The sequence below is a fragment of the Amblyraja radiata genome, chromosome 2 (assembly GCF_010909765.2).
Source record: "Amblyraja radiata isolate CabotCenter1 chromosome 2, sAmbRad1.1.pri, whole genome shotgun sequence".
Classification (NCBI taxonomy): domain Eukaryota; kingdom Metazoa; phylum Chordata; class Chondrichthyes; order Rajiformes; family Rajidae; genus Amblyraja; species Amblyraja radiata.
The window spans coordinates 124,930,410-124,948,070 of record NC_045957.1 but is presented as its reverse complement, the minus strand read 5'-3'; the positions used below and the strand labels follow the sequence as shown (position 1 = coordinate 124,948,070).

Sequence of the window (17,661 nt, the reverse complement as noted above, 5' to 3'; positions counted from 1 at the left end):
GGCTGTGGGTCGTTGTCCCCCCTCTCCCATGTGACGGGGGTTTTGGTTGACGGGAGCGTGCGCAGGCGCGGGCAGGCGGGCATGCAGGCAGCGGCCGGGCCGTGAAGATGAGCAAACGCAGCGCCGTGTCGTTCGTGCGGCCGCCGGAGCCCGCCTTCCTGCGGCGCTTCAAGGAGGCGGTGGGGTACACGCCGGGGCCCAGCGTCCACACCAAGGTGGGTGCCGGCCCGGACCCGCGGCGCTCCCTCCCTCCCCCCGCGCTCCCTCACTCTCCTCCCCCTCGAGGCGCTCCCTCACTACCCCCCTCCCCCCCCTTCCCCCTCCCCCGGGGATGTCCCCCCTTCTGCCCGGGACACTCTGAACCCTTCCTTGCTGCCACAGGGCGCAGTCACAGTGCATGGAGGCCGGGTGCTGAGGAGACAGCGTCACTGTTGTAACACAGTGTGAATCAGGCCCTTCGGCCCCACTCGCCCAGACCGCCCAACAATGTCCCAACTCCCAGCAGAGGGAGTAAGATGTGGCCCTTGTGGCTAAAGGGATCAGAGGGTACGGAGAGAAGGCAGGTACAGGATACTGAGTTGGATGATCAGCCATGATCATATTGAATGGCGGTGCAGGCTCGAATGGCCTACTCCTGCACCTATTTTCTATGTTTCTACAAGTCACGTTTAGTTGTCATACAAGGTGTACAGTTAAATGAAAGTGGTAAATGCCTGCGGGATTGTGCAGAACAACAGACAGAACCAGTATTTACACTTTTTTTTTTGAAGACACAACAATAATCACTCGTTCCACTTGCCTGCGTTTGGTCCATATCCCTCCAAACCCGTCCTAACCATGTACCTCTGGGGAACGTTGTAGAGCAGAGCGATCTAGGTGTACAGGTGCATGGTTCCATGAAGATGGAGTCACAGGTAGATAAGGTGGACAAAAATGCTTTTGGCACTTTGGCCTTCATCGGTCAGAGTATTGAGTATTGGGGGGGGGGGAGTAGAGGGATGCAAGGTCAAAGGGCGTGACGCACGGAGTGGCTCGATCCTTCTGGAGTACAAGGCAGCTTCTGGCATACACTAGTAGCACACAAAACATGTACTTTCTCACCTGTTAAAAATGGCCAAGTATTGCACTGTAAAAAATTGTGGAAATACGGGTAACCGTGTGATAAAATCGCCAAAATTACTGCTGCTCACTGACTTGCAAATGAGCAGATGGATTGATGGCAAGTCCCGGCCCGCGACCGCCTGGGGCTGGAGGGTGACTGAACCCGAGCACCGAGGTGTAAGCGGCGGAAGGAGCGGATCCCTCAGGACAGCCCCCACTCTCCCCCTGGGGTCAACGCTGTCCGGCCATGGCCGCCCTCTGCCCCATCTCCCCCTGTGCGGCCACACTGTGACGGGCTGTGGGTTGGCAGCGCCCACATGCACACGGGGCCAGGTGGAGCGAGGCCGCGGCTCCGGGCAGTGGACACAAGGGGGCATAAACCCGGCAACGTCCCCGTCAACTGCAGCAGAGTTGGCGATAATCTGGTCCCTCCGCCCACCCAGACTCACTGACCGCACTGCACCAGATTACTGGTCTGATTCACCGACCCCCGGACCCCGACCCGTACATGACACACGGGGTGATTCACTCCCCCGATCCCCGGACCCCGACCACCACACGGGGTGATTCACCCCCCTGATCCCCGGACCCCGACCCCCACACCAGGGTGGTTCACCTGACCCCGACCCACACATGACACAAGGGGTGATTCACCCCCGACCCCCACACGGGGTGACAGATGGCCCGGGGTCCGCGAGTGTGGAACCAGTCAGCGTGGAGTCCGGATGCTGGGACAGAAGACGGGCCCGCTGTACTGGCAGCCATAGTAAGTGCTTACCTGACGTTCACCGCTTGTCAGATTCAGATTCAGATTCAATTTTAATTGTCATTGTCAGTGTACAGTACAGAGACAACGAAATGCATTTAGCATCTCCCTGGAAGAGCGACATAGCAAATGATTTGAATAAATAATAATAAGTGATAATAAGTGTCCGGGGGGTGGGGGGATGATTGGCAGTCACCGAGGTACGTTGTTAAGTAGAGTGACAGCCGCCGGGAAGAAGCTGTTCCTGGACCTGCTGGTTCGGCAACGGAGAGACCTGTAGCGCCTCCCGGATGGGAGGAGGGTAAACAGTCCATGGTTGGGGTGAGAGCAGTCCTTGCGATGCTGCTGACCGCCCTCCGCAGACAACGCTTGCTTTGGACAGACTCAATGGAGGGGAGCGAGGAACCGGTGATGCGTTGTACTCCAGAAAGTGTTGCGTGGCAACAGTGTGGGTCACGGTCGTGACCTCGACTGCCGTGCAACCTCCCATGGGAGGTCATGTTGCAGTTGTATAAGACGTTGGTGAGACCGCATTGAGAATATTGTGTTTAGTTCTGGGCACCATGTTATAGGATAGATATTGTCAAGCTGGAAAGGTTCAGAAAAGATATACGAGGATTTTGCCAGGACGTGAGGTTTTTGAGCTATAGGGAGAGGTTGAGTCGGCTGGGTCTCTATTCCATGGAATGGAGGAGGATGAGGGGGATCTTATAGAGGTATACAAAATCATGAGAGGAATAGATCGGGTAGATGCACAGATTCTCTTGCCCAGAGTAGGGGAATCGAGGACTAGAGGACATAACTTCAGGGTGAAAGGGAAAAGATTTTAAAGGAATCTGAGGGGTAAGTTTTTCACACAAAGGGTGGTGGGTGTATGGAACGAGCTGCCAGAGGAGGTAGTTGAAGCTGGGACTATCCCATCGTTTAAGAAACAGTTAGACAGGTACATGGATAGGACAAGTTTAGAGGGATCTGGACCAATCGCAGGCAGGTAGGACAAGAGTAGCTGGGACATTGTTGGGCGGTGTGGGCAAGTTGGGCCGAAGGGCCTGTTTCCACACTATCGCTCTCTGACTATATCTGCAGCTGCTTCCTACACACAGTACATTGAGATTGGATCAATGAATGCTGCTGTTGGAGCCACTGTTCTAAAGCTGCACTTGTGGTGCCAGTTTGCACACAGTAAGACCATTAACTAGTGGATTGAAGACTTTGTTGCCAAGTTTGCAGATGTTGCTAAGATAGGTGGAGGGGCAGGTAGTGTAGAGGCAGCAAGGACTCTGTAGAAAGATTTGGATAGGTTGGGAGAGTGGGCAGAGAAGTGGCAGATGGAATATAGTGTAGCAAATTGTGGAGTCATGCATTGTGTTAGTAGGAATAAAAGCGTAGACTATTTTATAAATGGGGAGAGAATCCAGAAATCAGAGGGTTGTTAATCTGTGGAACTAATTGCCAAAGAGGGCTGTGGAGGCCAAATCAGTCGAGATTAGTGTGCAAAATTAGAACACATGGTATAGGAGGTAGGGTATTGACATGGATAGAGAACTGGTTGGCAAACAGGAGGCAAAGAGTAGGAATTAACGGGTCCTTTTCAGAATGGCAGACAGAGACAAGTGGGGTGCGGCAAGGCTCGATGCTGGTTTACAATATATATTAACGATTTAGACAAGGGAATTAAATGTAAGTCTCCAAGTTTGCGGATGACACAAAGCTGGGTGACAGTGTGAGCAGCAAGGAGGATGCTATGAGGCTGCAGGGTGACTTGGTTAGGCTGGGTGAGTGGGAAGATGCATGGCAGATGCAGTATTATGTGGATAAATGTGAGGTTATCCACGTTGGTGGCAAGAACAAGAAGGAAGATTATTATCTGAATTATGTCAGATTAGGAGAAGTGGAGGTGCAACGAGACCTGGGTGTGCTTGTACATCAGTCACTGAAAGTAAGCATGCAGGTACAGCAGGCAGTGAAGAAAGCTAATGGCATGTTGGCCATCATTGCGAGAGGATTTGAGTATAGGGGCAAGGAGGTCCTACTGCAGTTGTACAGGGCCCTGGTGAGACCACACCTGGAGTATTGTGTGCAATTTTGGTCTCCTAATTTGAGGAAGGACATTATTGCTATTGAGGGAGTGCAGCGTAGGTTCGGCAGGTTAATTCCCAGGATGGATGGACTGACATATGATGAAAGAATGGGTCGGCTGGGCTTGTATTCACTGGAATTTAGGATGAGAGGGAATCTTATAGAAACATATAAAATTCTTGGAGTATTGGACAGGCTAGATGCAGGAAAAATGTTCCCCATGTTGGAGTCCAGAACCAGGGGTCACAGTTTAAGAATAAGGGGTAGGCCATTTAGGACGAAGATGAGGACAGACTTTTTCACCCAGAGAGTTGTGAATCTGTGAAATTCTCTGCCACAGAAGGCAGTGGAGGCCGATTCACTGGATGTTTTCAAGAGGGAGTTAAGGGCCTGTCCCACTTTGCGATTTTTTTTCGGCGACTGCAAGGGTCAGTGACTGACACCCGTAGTCACCCTAAACTCTGTCAAGTTGTACGACAATCTACGTCAAGCTACAACACTCCGTGTCCCCTGCCTTCACAACACAAGACGTTTACTCTGAAGTATAATAATCACATTGGAAATGAACTTATCTACAATAAATCTAAGGACCAATAACTTTTTAAGAAATAAATTGTTTATTTAACGACAGCTTAAAAATAACATCATATTGAAAAACAACAATTTGTTTAACAAGAAAGGTTTATGTTCAACAAAGTAACTATATATTTAGCGGCATATTTCAAAGAGCATCATACTTAAGCAAAAATTTTATTCAACAACAATATTCAGATCTGACAATAACGTTACAATCTACATCAATTCCAATCAACTTCATCAAGACAAAAAGATCTTTATTTTTTCACCCCATTAGAAAGAACATCATTTCAGATGTTCTTAATAATGTACTTTGTATATCTATGTACTTTTTATTCTTTATGGGCACTTTGCCCCTGGCTATCTTCAGCCAAATAATAGAAATCGTTTCGAAAGTCGGCGCTTTATATCCTCGCGTCACCGGGCGTCACCCGCAGGACAGCGTACGTCAGCGTGTGACAGGGCGCACCGCATGATGAGACACCCAGATGTCGCCTGAAGATTTTGAACATTCCAAAATCCAGGGGCGACAGGGAGACACCGCGCGTCACGACATGCGTCACGCCACGACAACCTCTTTTCAGGCTGTCGATGAAAATGTCGCCCAAGTGGGACAGGCCCTTTAGATTTAGATCTTGGGACTACACGAATCAAGGGATATGGGGAAAAAGCTGGAACGGGGTACTGATTTTGGATGATCATATTGAATGGTGGTGCTGGCTTGAAGGGCTGAATGGCCTCCTGCTGCACCTATTTTTCTGTGTTTCTATGATATTTTTAAGGTAGACAAAATCTTGATTAGAATGGGTATCAAGGGTAATGGGGAAAAGGCAGGAAAATGGGATTAGGAGGCAGAGATCAGCCATGATTGAATGGCGGAGTGGACTTGATGGACAGAATGGCCGAATTCTACTCCTGTAACTTGTGAACTAACCATAAAGTGAGCAGTTGAGGTAAATGTCAGGGTGACATAATGCCAGGGATTGTTTGTGCATGTTTCAGAGACAGCTACAGGCCCCGGTCGACAGTGACAGCGGGCCAAGCGATGGGGAGGATGAGCAGCCACAGGTGGTCGTGCTCCATCAGGGGGACCTGACTGCCGAGGAAGCTTCAAAGGTCAAAGAGACGGCAGAAAGCTCCGAGAAATGTACGGAATCATCATTCTTCATCTGGCAATGTGCCGTTATCCTCATTGTCTATGTCCAGCTGCTAGTTTGTTACAGCACCTCCCAGCCCTGGCCAGTGTCTGAAACTTCACCAGAACATTCGCAACTCTGGTGCCAACTAATACGCACACGTGATAGGCTTCTACTCCTATCACATATGGCCTATGATAGGAGCAGAATTAGGCCATTCAGCCCATCACGTCTACTCTGCCATTTAATCATGGCTGATCTATCTTTCCCTCTCAACCCCATTCTCCTGCTTTCTCCCCATAACCCCTGACACCCATAGTGATCAAGAATCTATCTATCTCTGCCTTGACTTGGCCACAGCACCCGTAGTCAGGGTCAAACCCGGGTCTCTGGTACTGTAAGCGCTGTGAGGCAGCAACTCTACCGTTGTGCCTCCGTGCTGCCCTGACTAAACATGTGCAGCCTCTGATAGACTCCAGTGATTCATCACCTTCCAAGTGGAGGAAGTTCTCTTCAGCTTATCCCCCAATGACTGAGCTCTTTATCCTCAGATTATGATCGTGTTCAAGATTCTAACATAGCGTAGAATGTCAATACAAATATTTCTCACCTTGAACGATTTGTTGTGTTCCTTATTCTGTGCTTCAGCCCAGCCTGTGGACGGCAAGATTGTGTTTCGGAAGCCAGCAAAGCGGTCTTCAGATGACAAGGTGACGGGGGTCTTTAGCACCTCCAGCAAGAAGAAGAAGGAAGAGCAGAGCAACAGGCCAGACGCTACAGCCTTGGAAAACAAAGCCAAGCAAGTGAAGAACAGCAGCCTGCTTTCATTCGGAGATGATGAGGAAGATGATGAGTAGCGTGAGGGGTGCAGGGTCTGGGGGGGAGTTGGGACAGATCCCTCTGGTCACATATCCACCGATGGACTTGCTCACAAGCTGAGGTTGGTCAAACTGTAGAGGTGACCACAGCAGCCAATGCTCTGGGCATTTGTCAATGCCAGTGCCCACCTCTACCCCCTTGGATTCAGACAACCCCAATCCATCAGCTCTGCATATATATATAGTCACAGTGTACATGACTTGTTTACTGTTCCCCGCATAAATACACACACATAAACACACGCGCACACACACACACACACATGCATACACACAGGCGCACACACACACGCATGCATACACACAGGCACACACACACGCACGCGCACACATACGCACACACACACGCACGCGCACACATACGCACACACATACACTCACACATAAACACACGCACCCGCACACATAAGCACGCGCACACATAAGCACGTGCACGCATACACACAGGCATACACATAAACACGCACGTGCACACATATGCATACGCACACAGACACACACACACACAAATACACACTCGGACACACACGCACTTCCCACTATTGTAAGGTCAATGTTGTCATCTTGGCATGGATCAAGATGGATGTAAAAAGTTCTGGGGTATATTGATATTCTTTATCCAACGTTAATTGTGTTTGCAGCTTAAAGATGGAGTGGATTGAGTGATGATATTATGTTTATCTTTGAAGCTGCTTGAGCTCAACTTCTGTACGTGGAATTATCTCTGCATTAAATTAGAATGATGGGAATAATAACACAGTACAACTTACTGGAGGAAAAGACATATGTCTGTTCTGTTGTGACGTTGATGTGGGTCCGATGACAACCTGCTCTTTATCTAATAATAATAATAATAATAAATTTTATTTAATGGGCGCCTTTCAGACATCTCAAGGACACCTTACATAGTAATCGGAATAAAAACATATAATCGGAATAGAACAGGTAAAAAAGACATCACAGAGACACAAATTAAAAACAGAATTCTATCCAAAAACAGAAAATCAAAAACACAGTGTGAAGAGAGAGCAGCGGCAGCCAAAGCGCGCCAGCGTCCACTCTCTCTTCACGGCAGCCATCTTGGACACAGACCTACAGGACTACAATTAGACAAAAAAATCATCCCCCCACGGTGGGTAGCACTGTGGAGGAAGGCACAATGTCCAGTCCCCACCCCATGTTCACCCCAAAGTCAGGCCTATTGAGGCCACCGCAATTGCCTCTACGGAGGCCCGATGTCCCTGGCCGTTCTCACCGGGAACCTGGTCGTCTCCTCACGCATCTAACGACACTCCGTCACAGACCCACCACCTGACCATATACCACCTTGTCTCTTATTCTGTATTGCCTCATTGGCAACGTTTTATCCATTTTAGATTTAAAATTCATTGTAGACAGTTCCAGAGTTCCTCCACCTCAGTTCAGTTTAGTTTATTGTCACGTGTACCGAGGTACAGTGAAAAACTTTTGTTACGTGCTAAACAGTCAGCAAAAAGACAATACATGATTATAATCGAGCCATTCACAGTGTACAGATACATGATAAGGGAATAATGTTTAGTGCAAGGTAAAGCCAGTACAGCCTGATCAAGGATAGTCCGAGGGTCACCAATGAGGTAGATAATAGCTCAGGACCGCTCTCTGGTTGTGGTGGGATGGTTCAGTTGCCTGATAACAGCTGGGAAGAAACTGTCCCTGACCTCTGTCACAGGAGAAGGTCGACAAAAAGTGATGGAGTAACTCAGCGGGCGAGGCAGCATCTATAAGGAGAAGGAATCAGCGAGGTTTCAGGTCAAGACCCTTCTTCATAAAGAGACTATTTTGTCCATTGTGTGTGACGATGCCACGATGAAGGAGGCCGTGTCTCCTTCACTGGTCACAGTACTTCCTTGCACCACTTTACAATGTCATAGGGCAGGCACGGTGGCGGTTGAGTTGCCGCCTTGCAGCGAATGCAGTGCTGGAGAACCAAGTTCCATCCCGATTATGGGCGCTGTCTCTACGGAGTTTGTACGTTCTCCCCGTCACCTGCGTGGGTTTTCTCCGAGATCTTTGGTTTCCCCCCACACTCCAAAGACGTGCAGGTTTGTAGGATAATTGGTTTGGTAAATGTGGGTGTAGGATAGTGTTAATGTGCGGGGATCGCTGGTCGGATTACAGACCCGGTGGGCCGAAGGGCCTGTTTTGGTGGTGTATCTCTAGACAAAACTAAACTAAACAGTGTGGAAACAGGCTCTTCGGCCCAACTTGCCCACTCCGGCTAACATGTCCCAGCTACACTAGTCCCACCTGCCGGCATTTGGTCCATATCCCTCCAAACCTGTCCTATCCATGTACCTGTCTAACTGTATTTTAAATGTTGGGATAGTCCCAGCCTCAACTACCTCCTCTGGCAGCTTGTTCCGTACACACGCCCCCCTTTGTGTGAAAAAGTTACCCCTCAGATTCCTATTCAAAATGCAACACCTCAATTTAGAGATACAGCGCAAAAACGGGACCTTCAGTCCGTCAAGTCCGTGCCGACCAGCGATCCCGGCACACTAGCACTATACGACCCACGAGGGGCATTTTTACAATGTTACAAACCCAATTAACCTGCAAATCTGTACGTCTTTGGAGTGGGAGAGGAAACCGGAGAAAACCCACGCATGTCACGGGGAGAGTGTACAAACTCCTTACAGACAGCACCCGTAGTCAGGATGGAACCCGAGTGTCTGGCGTTGTGAGGCAGCAACTCTACCCGCTGCGCCACCGTGCTGCCCCACAGTTCATCCCATCCAACACTACAGCCACCTCCTGCCTTGCAACAGGCCCTTTCAGCCTATCGTATCTGTCTAAACTAATCCCTTTAATCTGTGCTGGTCCGGTATCCATAGTTGGGCCGAAGGGCCTGTTTCCGCGCCGTGTGACTCTGTCCTTCTTTGCCTTTGCTGTCCAACAACCTGTCCAAAAACCGGTAAGTGTTGTAATTGTATGTTTGAGTTTCTTTTACAGATGGTGGCAGGATATTGCCACATTAGCAGCAGCAGCATCCTTTCACGGGACCAAAATCAGAAAGGTGCCAGAACTCTAGATATCGTGGTCACTGTCCAGAAGCCCAGTTGGATTTGGGAGCGGGTGAAGTGAGGGGAGCGAGTGGGGGAGGTGAAGACACCTCCGAAAGCTGTTGCGTTAGTAAGACGCAAGCTGCCGTGTGCACAGCCATGTGCACCATCTCTAATGAGACCATTCTCATCCCAATGCAAGTTCATCCTATCCCAGAGATTCCTGTCCAGTAGCAATCCTTCCGCAGATGTGAGGGTCAGCAGCCGATTGTTCCCTGCATTCTCAAACAGAGCAGCAACAGTGATTACTCCCCAGCACCTCGTCCTTGCTAACCAGGTACAGAGATCTTCATCAAGGGCCTTGAAATCCCCTTCTCCTGACCCAAAACACCTATCCATGTTCTCCACAGATGCTGCCTGACCCGCTGAGTTACCCCAGCACTGTGCTTTGCCCTGTGTCTACATCCAAGTGCAACCTTTTCCTCTCCCATAGCTCGTGCCTATAAATCCTCCTAAATAATCCAATGTTCCCCTGTTAATCTCTGTAGGGTAAGATTTATTAATCTTGGACTTAAATGTAACCATTGCATCAATTTGCAAAGGGGAACCATTTCAAACCTCTTCCACCACACTAGGAATGAGTCCGACTTCACTGCTAATTTCCTGGTGAGAAGTTGGTAATATCAGAATCTGACTTGGTTCATGAGCTACTTGTAATCGGGGAGCCATTATACTCTGTCTGTGTTTCTGCCCTACGGCATTTTATGAATTAGTTTTTATGGTTAATTGCTTGAATAATCAATAAGGTCATGTTTTGGAGGCTGTAAATTGCCTTAATAAAGAAGAGTGGTTGCTGGAATATTGTGCTCGTGGGAATATGTGTAATCAGCTGTTTCCAGAGCTGAGGATACAGTCGTACATGATCATTGGCTTTGTATATTTCAAATTATCTTTGTATGGTACGTTTATACTCAGAAATGATTATTATACGTGTGTGTTACATCTTTGGAATATTGTCTTGTGTGAAGTAAGCTGCAATTCTCCTTACTAAAACACTTAGGTCGGCACGGTGGTGCAGCGGTAGAGTTGCTGCCTCACAGCGCCAGAGACCCGGGCGCCATCCTGACTACGGCTGCTTGTCTGCACTGAGTTCACACGTTTTAGAAGCAGAATTAGGCCATTCAGCCCATCAAGTCTACTCCACCGTTCAAACATGGCTGATCTCTGCCAACTTATGCAATTTTTTTGCCTTCTCCCCATGACCTGCGTGGATTTTCTATAGATGCTTCGGTTTCCTCCCACTCGCCATAGTCATACAGGTTGGTAGGTTAATTGGCTTGGTATAAATGTAAAAATCGTCCCTAGTGTTGGATAGTATTAATCTGCGGGGATTGCTGGTCGGTGCGGACTCAGTGGGCCGAAGGGCCTGTTTCCACTCTAAACCTAACTAAACATTCTTTACACCTATGGAAGGCATGCCTTAGGTCACCATATTCTCAGAATGCAGATGCCAACTCACCACTTGTCATGTGATAGGAGTAGAATTAGGCCATTTGGCCCATTAATTCTAGAAACATAGGTGCAGGAGTAGGCCATTCAGCCCTTTGAGCCAGCACCGCCATTCAATATGATCATGACTGATCATCTAAAATCAGTACCCTGTTCCTGCTTTTTTCCCCATATCCCTTATAGAATCTTATAGAAACATATAAAATTATAAAAGGACTGGTCAAGCTAGATGCTGGAAAAATGTTCCCAATGTTGAGCGAGTCCAGAACCAGTGGCTTAGAATAAAGGGGAGGCCATTTAAGACTGAAGTGAGAAAAAACTTTTTCACCCAGAGAGATGTGAATTTGTGGAATTCCCTGCCACAGAGGGCAGTGGAGGCCAAATCACTGGATGGATTTAAGAGAGAGTTAGACAGCTCTGGGGGCTAGTGGAATCAAGAGATATGGGGAGAAGGCAGGCACGGGTTATTGATTGGGGACGATCAGCCATGATCACAATGAATGGTGGTGCTGGCTCGAAGTGCCGAATGGCCTCCCCCTGCACCTATTTTCTATGATTCCTTTAGCCCTAAAAGCTAAATCTAACTCTCTTGAACTACTCCGCCATTCAATTCTGGCTGATCTATCTCTCCTTCCTAACCCCACTCTCCTGCCTATTCCCCATAACCCCTGACACTGTACTAATCAAGAATCTATCTCTGCCTTTTCAAAAGATTTAGCTCTTAGGCCTAAAGGAATCAAGGGATATGGGGAAAAGCAGGAACGGTATACTGATTTTGGATGATCATACTGAATGGCGGTGCTGGCTCAAAGGGCCGAATAGCCTACTCCTGCACCTATTTTTCTATGTTAAAAATATCCATTGACTTGGCCTCCACAGACTTCAGTGGCAAATAAATCCTCAGATTCACCACCCTCTGACTAAAGAAATTCCTCCTCATCTCCTTCCTGAAAGAATTTCCTTTAATTCTGAGGCTGGGACCTCTAGTCCTAGACTCTCCCACTAGACGAAATATCCTCTCCACATCCTCTATCCGAGCCTTTCACTATTCTGTGTGTTTCAATGAGGTCCTTCCTTATTTTTCTTATCTCTTGTCCAATAGTTCCAGAGTTGTACAGTGTTGGATCAAGCAGTAATTTTTTTATTCCACATGGATAGGTGATATTTCAGGCCAGGACCCTTCTTTGGCTGTGAGTATGGAGCAAAGATCCTAGTTGTTAGAGGGATCAGACTGCACAAATTGGCATCACTTTCTACAATGCATTTGGAACAATTTACAGACATGAATCTTGAACAATGGCGCCAAAACATACAACACTGCCTTGAGAGATACAGCGCGGAAACAGGCCCTCAGCCCACCAAGCCCCTGCTGACCAACGATCACCCCGTACACTAGCACACAAGGGACTATTTACAATTTTACCAAAGCCAGATAACCTACAAACCTGCACGTCTTTGGAGTGTGAGAGGTAACCGGAGCTCTTGGAGAAAAGCCACGCGGTCACGGGGAGAACGTGCAAACTGCGCACAGACAGAACTGCTGTAGCTTTTGGGAGCAACAGCAGCAGGAGATTAGCAAGAGATACGACTGATTGGCTCTAGCCCAAGTGGGAGGAGAGAAGTGAAAAACAGTTAAAGTAGAGGCCAAGGACAGGCAGACTTTGCTCAGAACTGCTGTAGTTTTGGGAGCAACAGCAGCAGGAGTTTAGCAAGAGATACGACTGATTGGCTCTAGCCCAAGTGGGAGGAGAGAAGTGAGTCAGTGCCGGGAAAACAGTTGAAAACAGGAATTTGGTTTGTAAATTGGTAAATCAGGCAATTTATCAGTCAATTTAAGCAAGACTGCTCTTGGGGAACGGCAGTGAGGGAAGTGCCATGTGAGAAGAGTCTTTGGCTCGAGAGTCTTCGGCGAGGAGGCTGCTGAGGAGAGGAGACCACGCAATATACGCTTGAGAGGTAGAGACGATAGCAGGAGATGTCAGGCAAGCTGATTCAGTGCGATGCTTGCAGTATGTGGGAGGTCAAGGACACCGCTGGTGCCTCTGGCTGCTACAAATGCGAGAAGTGCATCCAGGTAGAGCTCCTGAAGGGCCGTGTTGGGGAACTTGAGAAGCAAGTGGATGACCTCCGGTTCGTCCGAGAAACTGAGTCGTTCCTCGACAAGTTCTACAGTACGATTGTTACACCTAAGGTACTGGAAGAGAGAAGGTGGGAGACAGTGAGAACGGGAGGGAAGCATGGAATGCCAACTTCCCCGGGTGTTGTACCTCTTGTGAACAGGTTCACCCACTTAGAAGCTGTCGGGACAGAAGAGGTGTTTACACTGGGCGGCGGACTGGCTTGTGATGCGAATAGGGCTGTTGAGCCAAAACCAAAAAGGCCTAAGGCAGGCAACGCCATTGTAGTGGGAGACTCCATTGTGAGAGGTACGGACAGGGGTTTCTGCGGCAACAGACGGGATGCGAGGATGGTGTGCTGCCTTCCTGGTGCCAGGATCCAGGATGTCACGGACAGAGTGCAGAAAATCCTCAAGGGCGAAGGTGAACATCCGGAAGTGGTAGTGCATGTCGGCACAAACGATGTTGGAAAGAAGGGGATGAATATTCTGCAGCGTGACTTTAGAGAGCTCGGAAAAATGCTGAAAAGCAGGACCTCCAGGGTTGTTATCTCCGGTTTGCTTCCAGTTCCTCGTGCTGGCGAGAGCAGGAACAGGGAGATACGGGACCTGAACGTGTGGCTGAGGAACTGGTGCACGGGGCAGGGATTTAGATTCTTAGATCACTGGGATCTGTTTTGGGGTAAGGGGGAACTGTACAAAAGGGACGGATTGCATCTTAACAGGTGTGGGACCAGCATTCTGGCAGGCAGGTTTGCCACTGCTACAAGGGTGGTTTTAAACTGAATAAGGGGGGTGGTGTGCCGAATGGGATAGTGAAGGATGGAGTTAAAGGGAAAGGGTTTCTTAAATGTGTGAGCGTAGAGACAGAGGGGTGTAAAATGAGGGTAGAAGCAATAGGTAGCAAGTTGAAAAGTAAAAGTGGCAGGCCGGCAAATCTAGGGCAAAAATCAAAAAGGGCCACTTTTCAGCATAATAGTATAAGGGGTAAGAGTGTTGTAAAATCAAGCCTGAAGGCTTTGTGTCTCAATGCAAGGAGCATTCGTAATAAGGTGGATGAGTTGAATGTGCAGATAGCTATTAATGACTATGATATAGTTGGGATCACGGAGACATGGCTCCAGGGTGACCAAGGCTGTGAGCTGAACATCCAGGGATATTCAATATTCAGGAGGGATAGAGAGAAAGGAAAAGGAGGTGGGGTAGCGTTGCTGATTAGAGAGGAGATTAACGCAATGGAAAGGAAGGACATTAGTTTTGAGGATGTGGAATCGGTATGGGTAGAGCTGCGAAACACTAAGGGGCAGAAAACGCTGGTGGGTGTTGTGTACAGGCCACCTAACAGTAGTCGTGAAGTTGGAGATGGTATCAAACAGGAAATTAGAAATGCGTGCGACAAAGGCAAAACCGTTATAATGGGTGACTTCAATCTACATATAGATTGGGTGAATCAAATTGGCAGGGGTGCTGAGGAAAAGGATTTCTTGGAATGTATGCGGGATAGTTATCTAAATCAACATGTAGAGGAACCAACGAGAGAGCAGGCTATTTTAGACTGGGTATTGAGTAATGAGGAAGGGTTAGTTAGCAGTCTTGTTGTACGTGCCCCCTTGGGCAAGAGTGACCATAATATGGTTGAGTTCTTCATTAGGATGGAGAGTGACATTGTTAATTCAGAAACAATGGTTCTGAACTTAAAGAAAGGTAACTTTGAGGGTATGAGACGTGAATTGGCCAAGATTGACTGGCAATTAATTCTAAAAGGGTTGACGGTGGATATGCAATGGAAGACATTTAAAGACTGCATGGATGAACTACAAAAATTGTTCATCCCAGTTTGGCAAAAGAATAAATCAGGGAAGGTAGTGCATCCGTGGATAACAAGGGAAATCAGGGATAGTATCAAAGCGAAGGATGATGCGTACAAATTAGCCAGAAAAAGCAGCATTCCGGAGGACTGGGAGAAATTCAGAGACCAGCAGAGGAGGACAAAGGGCTTAATTAGGAAAGGAAAAATAGATTATGAAAGAAAACTGGCAGGGAACATAAAAACTGACTGCAAAAGATTTTATAGATATGTGAAAAGAAAGAGATTAGTTAAAACAAATGTAGGCCCCTTGCAGTCAGAAACAGGTGAGTTGATCATGGGGAACAAGGATATGGCGGACCTATTGAATAACTACTTTGGTTCCGTCTTCACTAAGGAAGACATAAATAATCTGCCGGAAATAGCAGGGGACCGCGGGTCAAAGGAGTTGGAGGAATTGAGTGAAATCCAGGTTAGCCGGGAAGTGGTGTTGGGTAAATTGAATGGATTAAAGGCCTATAAATCCCCAGGGCCAGATAGGCTGCATCCCAGAGTACTTAAGGAAGTAGCTCCAGAAATAGTGGATGCATTAGTAATAATCTTTCAAAACTCTTTAGATTCTGGAGTAGTTCCTGAGGATTGGCGGGTAGCAAATGTAACCCCACTTTTTAAGAAGGGAGGGAGAGAGAAAACGGGGAATTACAGACCAGTTAGTCTGACATCGGTAGTGGGGAAACTACTAGAGTCAGTTATTAAAGATGGGATAGCAGCACATTTGGAAAGTGGTGAAATCATTGGACAAAGTCAGCATGGATTTACAAAAGGTAAATCATGTCTGACGAATCTTATAGAATTTTTCAAGGATGTAACTAGTAGCGTGGATAGGGGAGAACCAGTGGATGTGGTGTATCTGGACTTCCAGAAGGCTTTCGACAAGGTCCCACATAAGAGATTAGTATACAAACTTAAAGCACACGGCATTGGGGGTTCAGTATTGATGTGGATAGAGAACTGGCTGGCAAACAGGAAGCAAAGAGTAGGAGTAAACGGGTCCTTTTCACAATGGCAGGCAGTGACTAGTGGGGTACCGCAAGGCTCAGTGCTGGGACCCCAGCTATTTACAATATATATTAATGATCTGGATGAGGGAATTGAAGGCAATATCTCCAAGTTTGCAGATGACACTAAGCTGAGGGGCAGTGTTAGCTGTGAGGAGGATGCTAGGAGACTGCAAGGTGACTTGGATAGGTTGGGTGAGTGGGCAAATGTTTGGCAGATGCAGTATAATGTGGATAAATGTGAGGTTATCCATTTTGGTGGCAAAAACAGGAAAGCAGACTTATCTAAATGGTGGCCGACTAGGAAAAGGGGAGATGCAGCGAGACCTGGGTGTCATGGTACACCAGTCATTGAAAGTAGGCATGCAGGTGCAGCAGGCAGTGAAGAAAGCGAATGGTATGTTAGCTTTCATAGCAAAAGGATTTGAGTATAGGAGTAGGGAGGTTCTACTGCAGTTGTACAGGGTCTTGGTGAGACCACACCTGGAGTATTGCGTACAGTTTTGGTCTCCAAATCTGAGGAAGGATATTATTGCCCTAGAGGGAGTGCAGAGAAGGTTCACCAGACTGATTCCTGGGATGTCAGGACTGTCTTATGAAGAAAGACTGGATAGACTTGGTTTATACTCTCTAGAATTTAGGAGATTGAGAGGGGATCTTATAGAAACTTATAAAATTCTTAAGGGGTTGGACAGGCTAGATGCAGGAAGATTGCTCCCGATGTTGGGGAGGACAAGGGGTCACAGCTTAAGGATAAGGGGGAAATCCTTTAAAACCGAGATGAGAAGAACTTTTTTCACACAGAGTGGTGAATCTCTGGAATTCTCTGCCACAGAGGGTAGTCGAGGCCAGTTCATTGGCTATATTTAAGAGGGAGTTAGATGTGGCCCTTGTGGCTAAGGGGATCAGGGGGTATGGAGAGAAGGCAGGTACGGGATACTGAGTTGGATGATCAGCCATGATCATATTGAATGGCGGTGCAGGCTCGAAGGGCCGAGTGGCCTACTCCTGCACCTAATTTCTATGTTTCTATGTCAGGGTGGAACCCGGGTCTCTGGCGCTGTGAGGCAGCAACTCTACCGCTGCACCACCATGCCATTTCAGATTCCTGCCCCTGCAATGCTATTTTCCACAAGACCCTACTGCTGCGCCACCCTCCCGCCCAAACAGTTATTGGTTGATGGTCACGTGTACTGAGGTACAGTGGAAAGCTTTTGTTGCGTGCTAACCAGTCAGGTGATAGGTATAGAAGATAGACACAAAATGCTGGAGTAACTCAGCAGGTCAGGCAGCATCTGTGGAGAACATGGATAGGTGACGTTTCACAGAGTGCTGGAGTAACTCAGCGTGTCAGGCAGCATTGTGGAGAACATGGATAGGTGACATTTCGGGTCGAGACCCTTCTTTGCAGAGATGCTGCCTGCTGATCTGTGCAGGTGCCTCTGGCAGACACAAAGTGTTTTTGTACAAACTCTCAGCTGTGGAACTTCAGCCGACATCCAGCAGAGGCCAGTGTGATGTGCGGCTGCCCGCTGAGCTTTGCTTGCTCCTGAAACTCTGCTGCTGCCTTGGCCTGTGACGTGACAGGCCT

At 48.0% G+C, this 17,661-nt stretch overlaps 1 protein-coding gene across 1 annotated transcript; it reads left to right on the top strand.

Moving 5' to 3' along the window:
• Positions 1-21: 21 nt before the first annotated feature.
• On the top strand, positions 22-6,852 carry kiaa1143 (KIAA1143 ortholog). Its single transcript, XM_033015120.1, has 3 exons — positions 22-215; positions 5,525-5,669; positions 6,307-6,852. Exons 1-3 carry the CDS (start codon positions 108-110, stop codon positions 6,513-6,515), a joined length of 462 nt encoding a protein of 153 aa, XP_032871011.1. The 5' UTR covers positions 22-107; the 3' UTR covers positions 6,516-6,852.
• Positions 6,853-17,661: the final 10,809 nt, after the last annotated feature.

What these genes read in the sequence shown, in the direction of transcription:
- kiaa1143 (XM_033015120.1), top strand. Translation starts at nt 108, where the DNA reads ATGAGCAAACGCAGCGCCGTGTCGTTCGTGCGGCCGCCGGAGCCCGCC. An exon ending in GGCCCAGCGTCCACACCAAG is followed by an intron (nt 216 to 5,524) that starts GTGGGTGCCGGC and finishes TGCATGTTTCAG; the next exon opens with AGACAGCTACAGGCCCCGGT. An exon ending in GGCAGAAAGCTCCGAGAAAT is followed by an intron (nt 5,670 to 6,306) that starts GTACGGAATCAT and finishes TCTGTGCTTCAG; the next exon opens with CCCAGCCTGTGGACGGCAAG.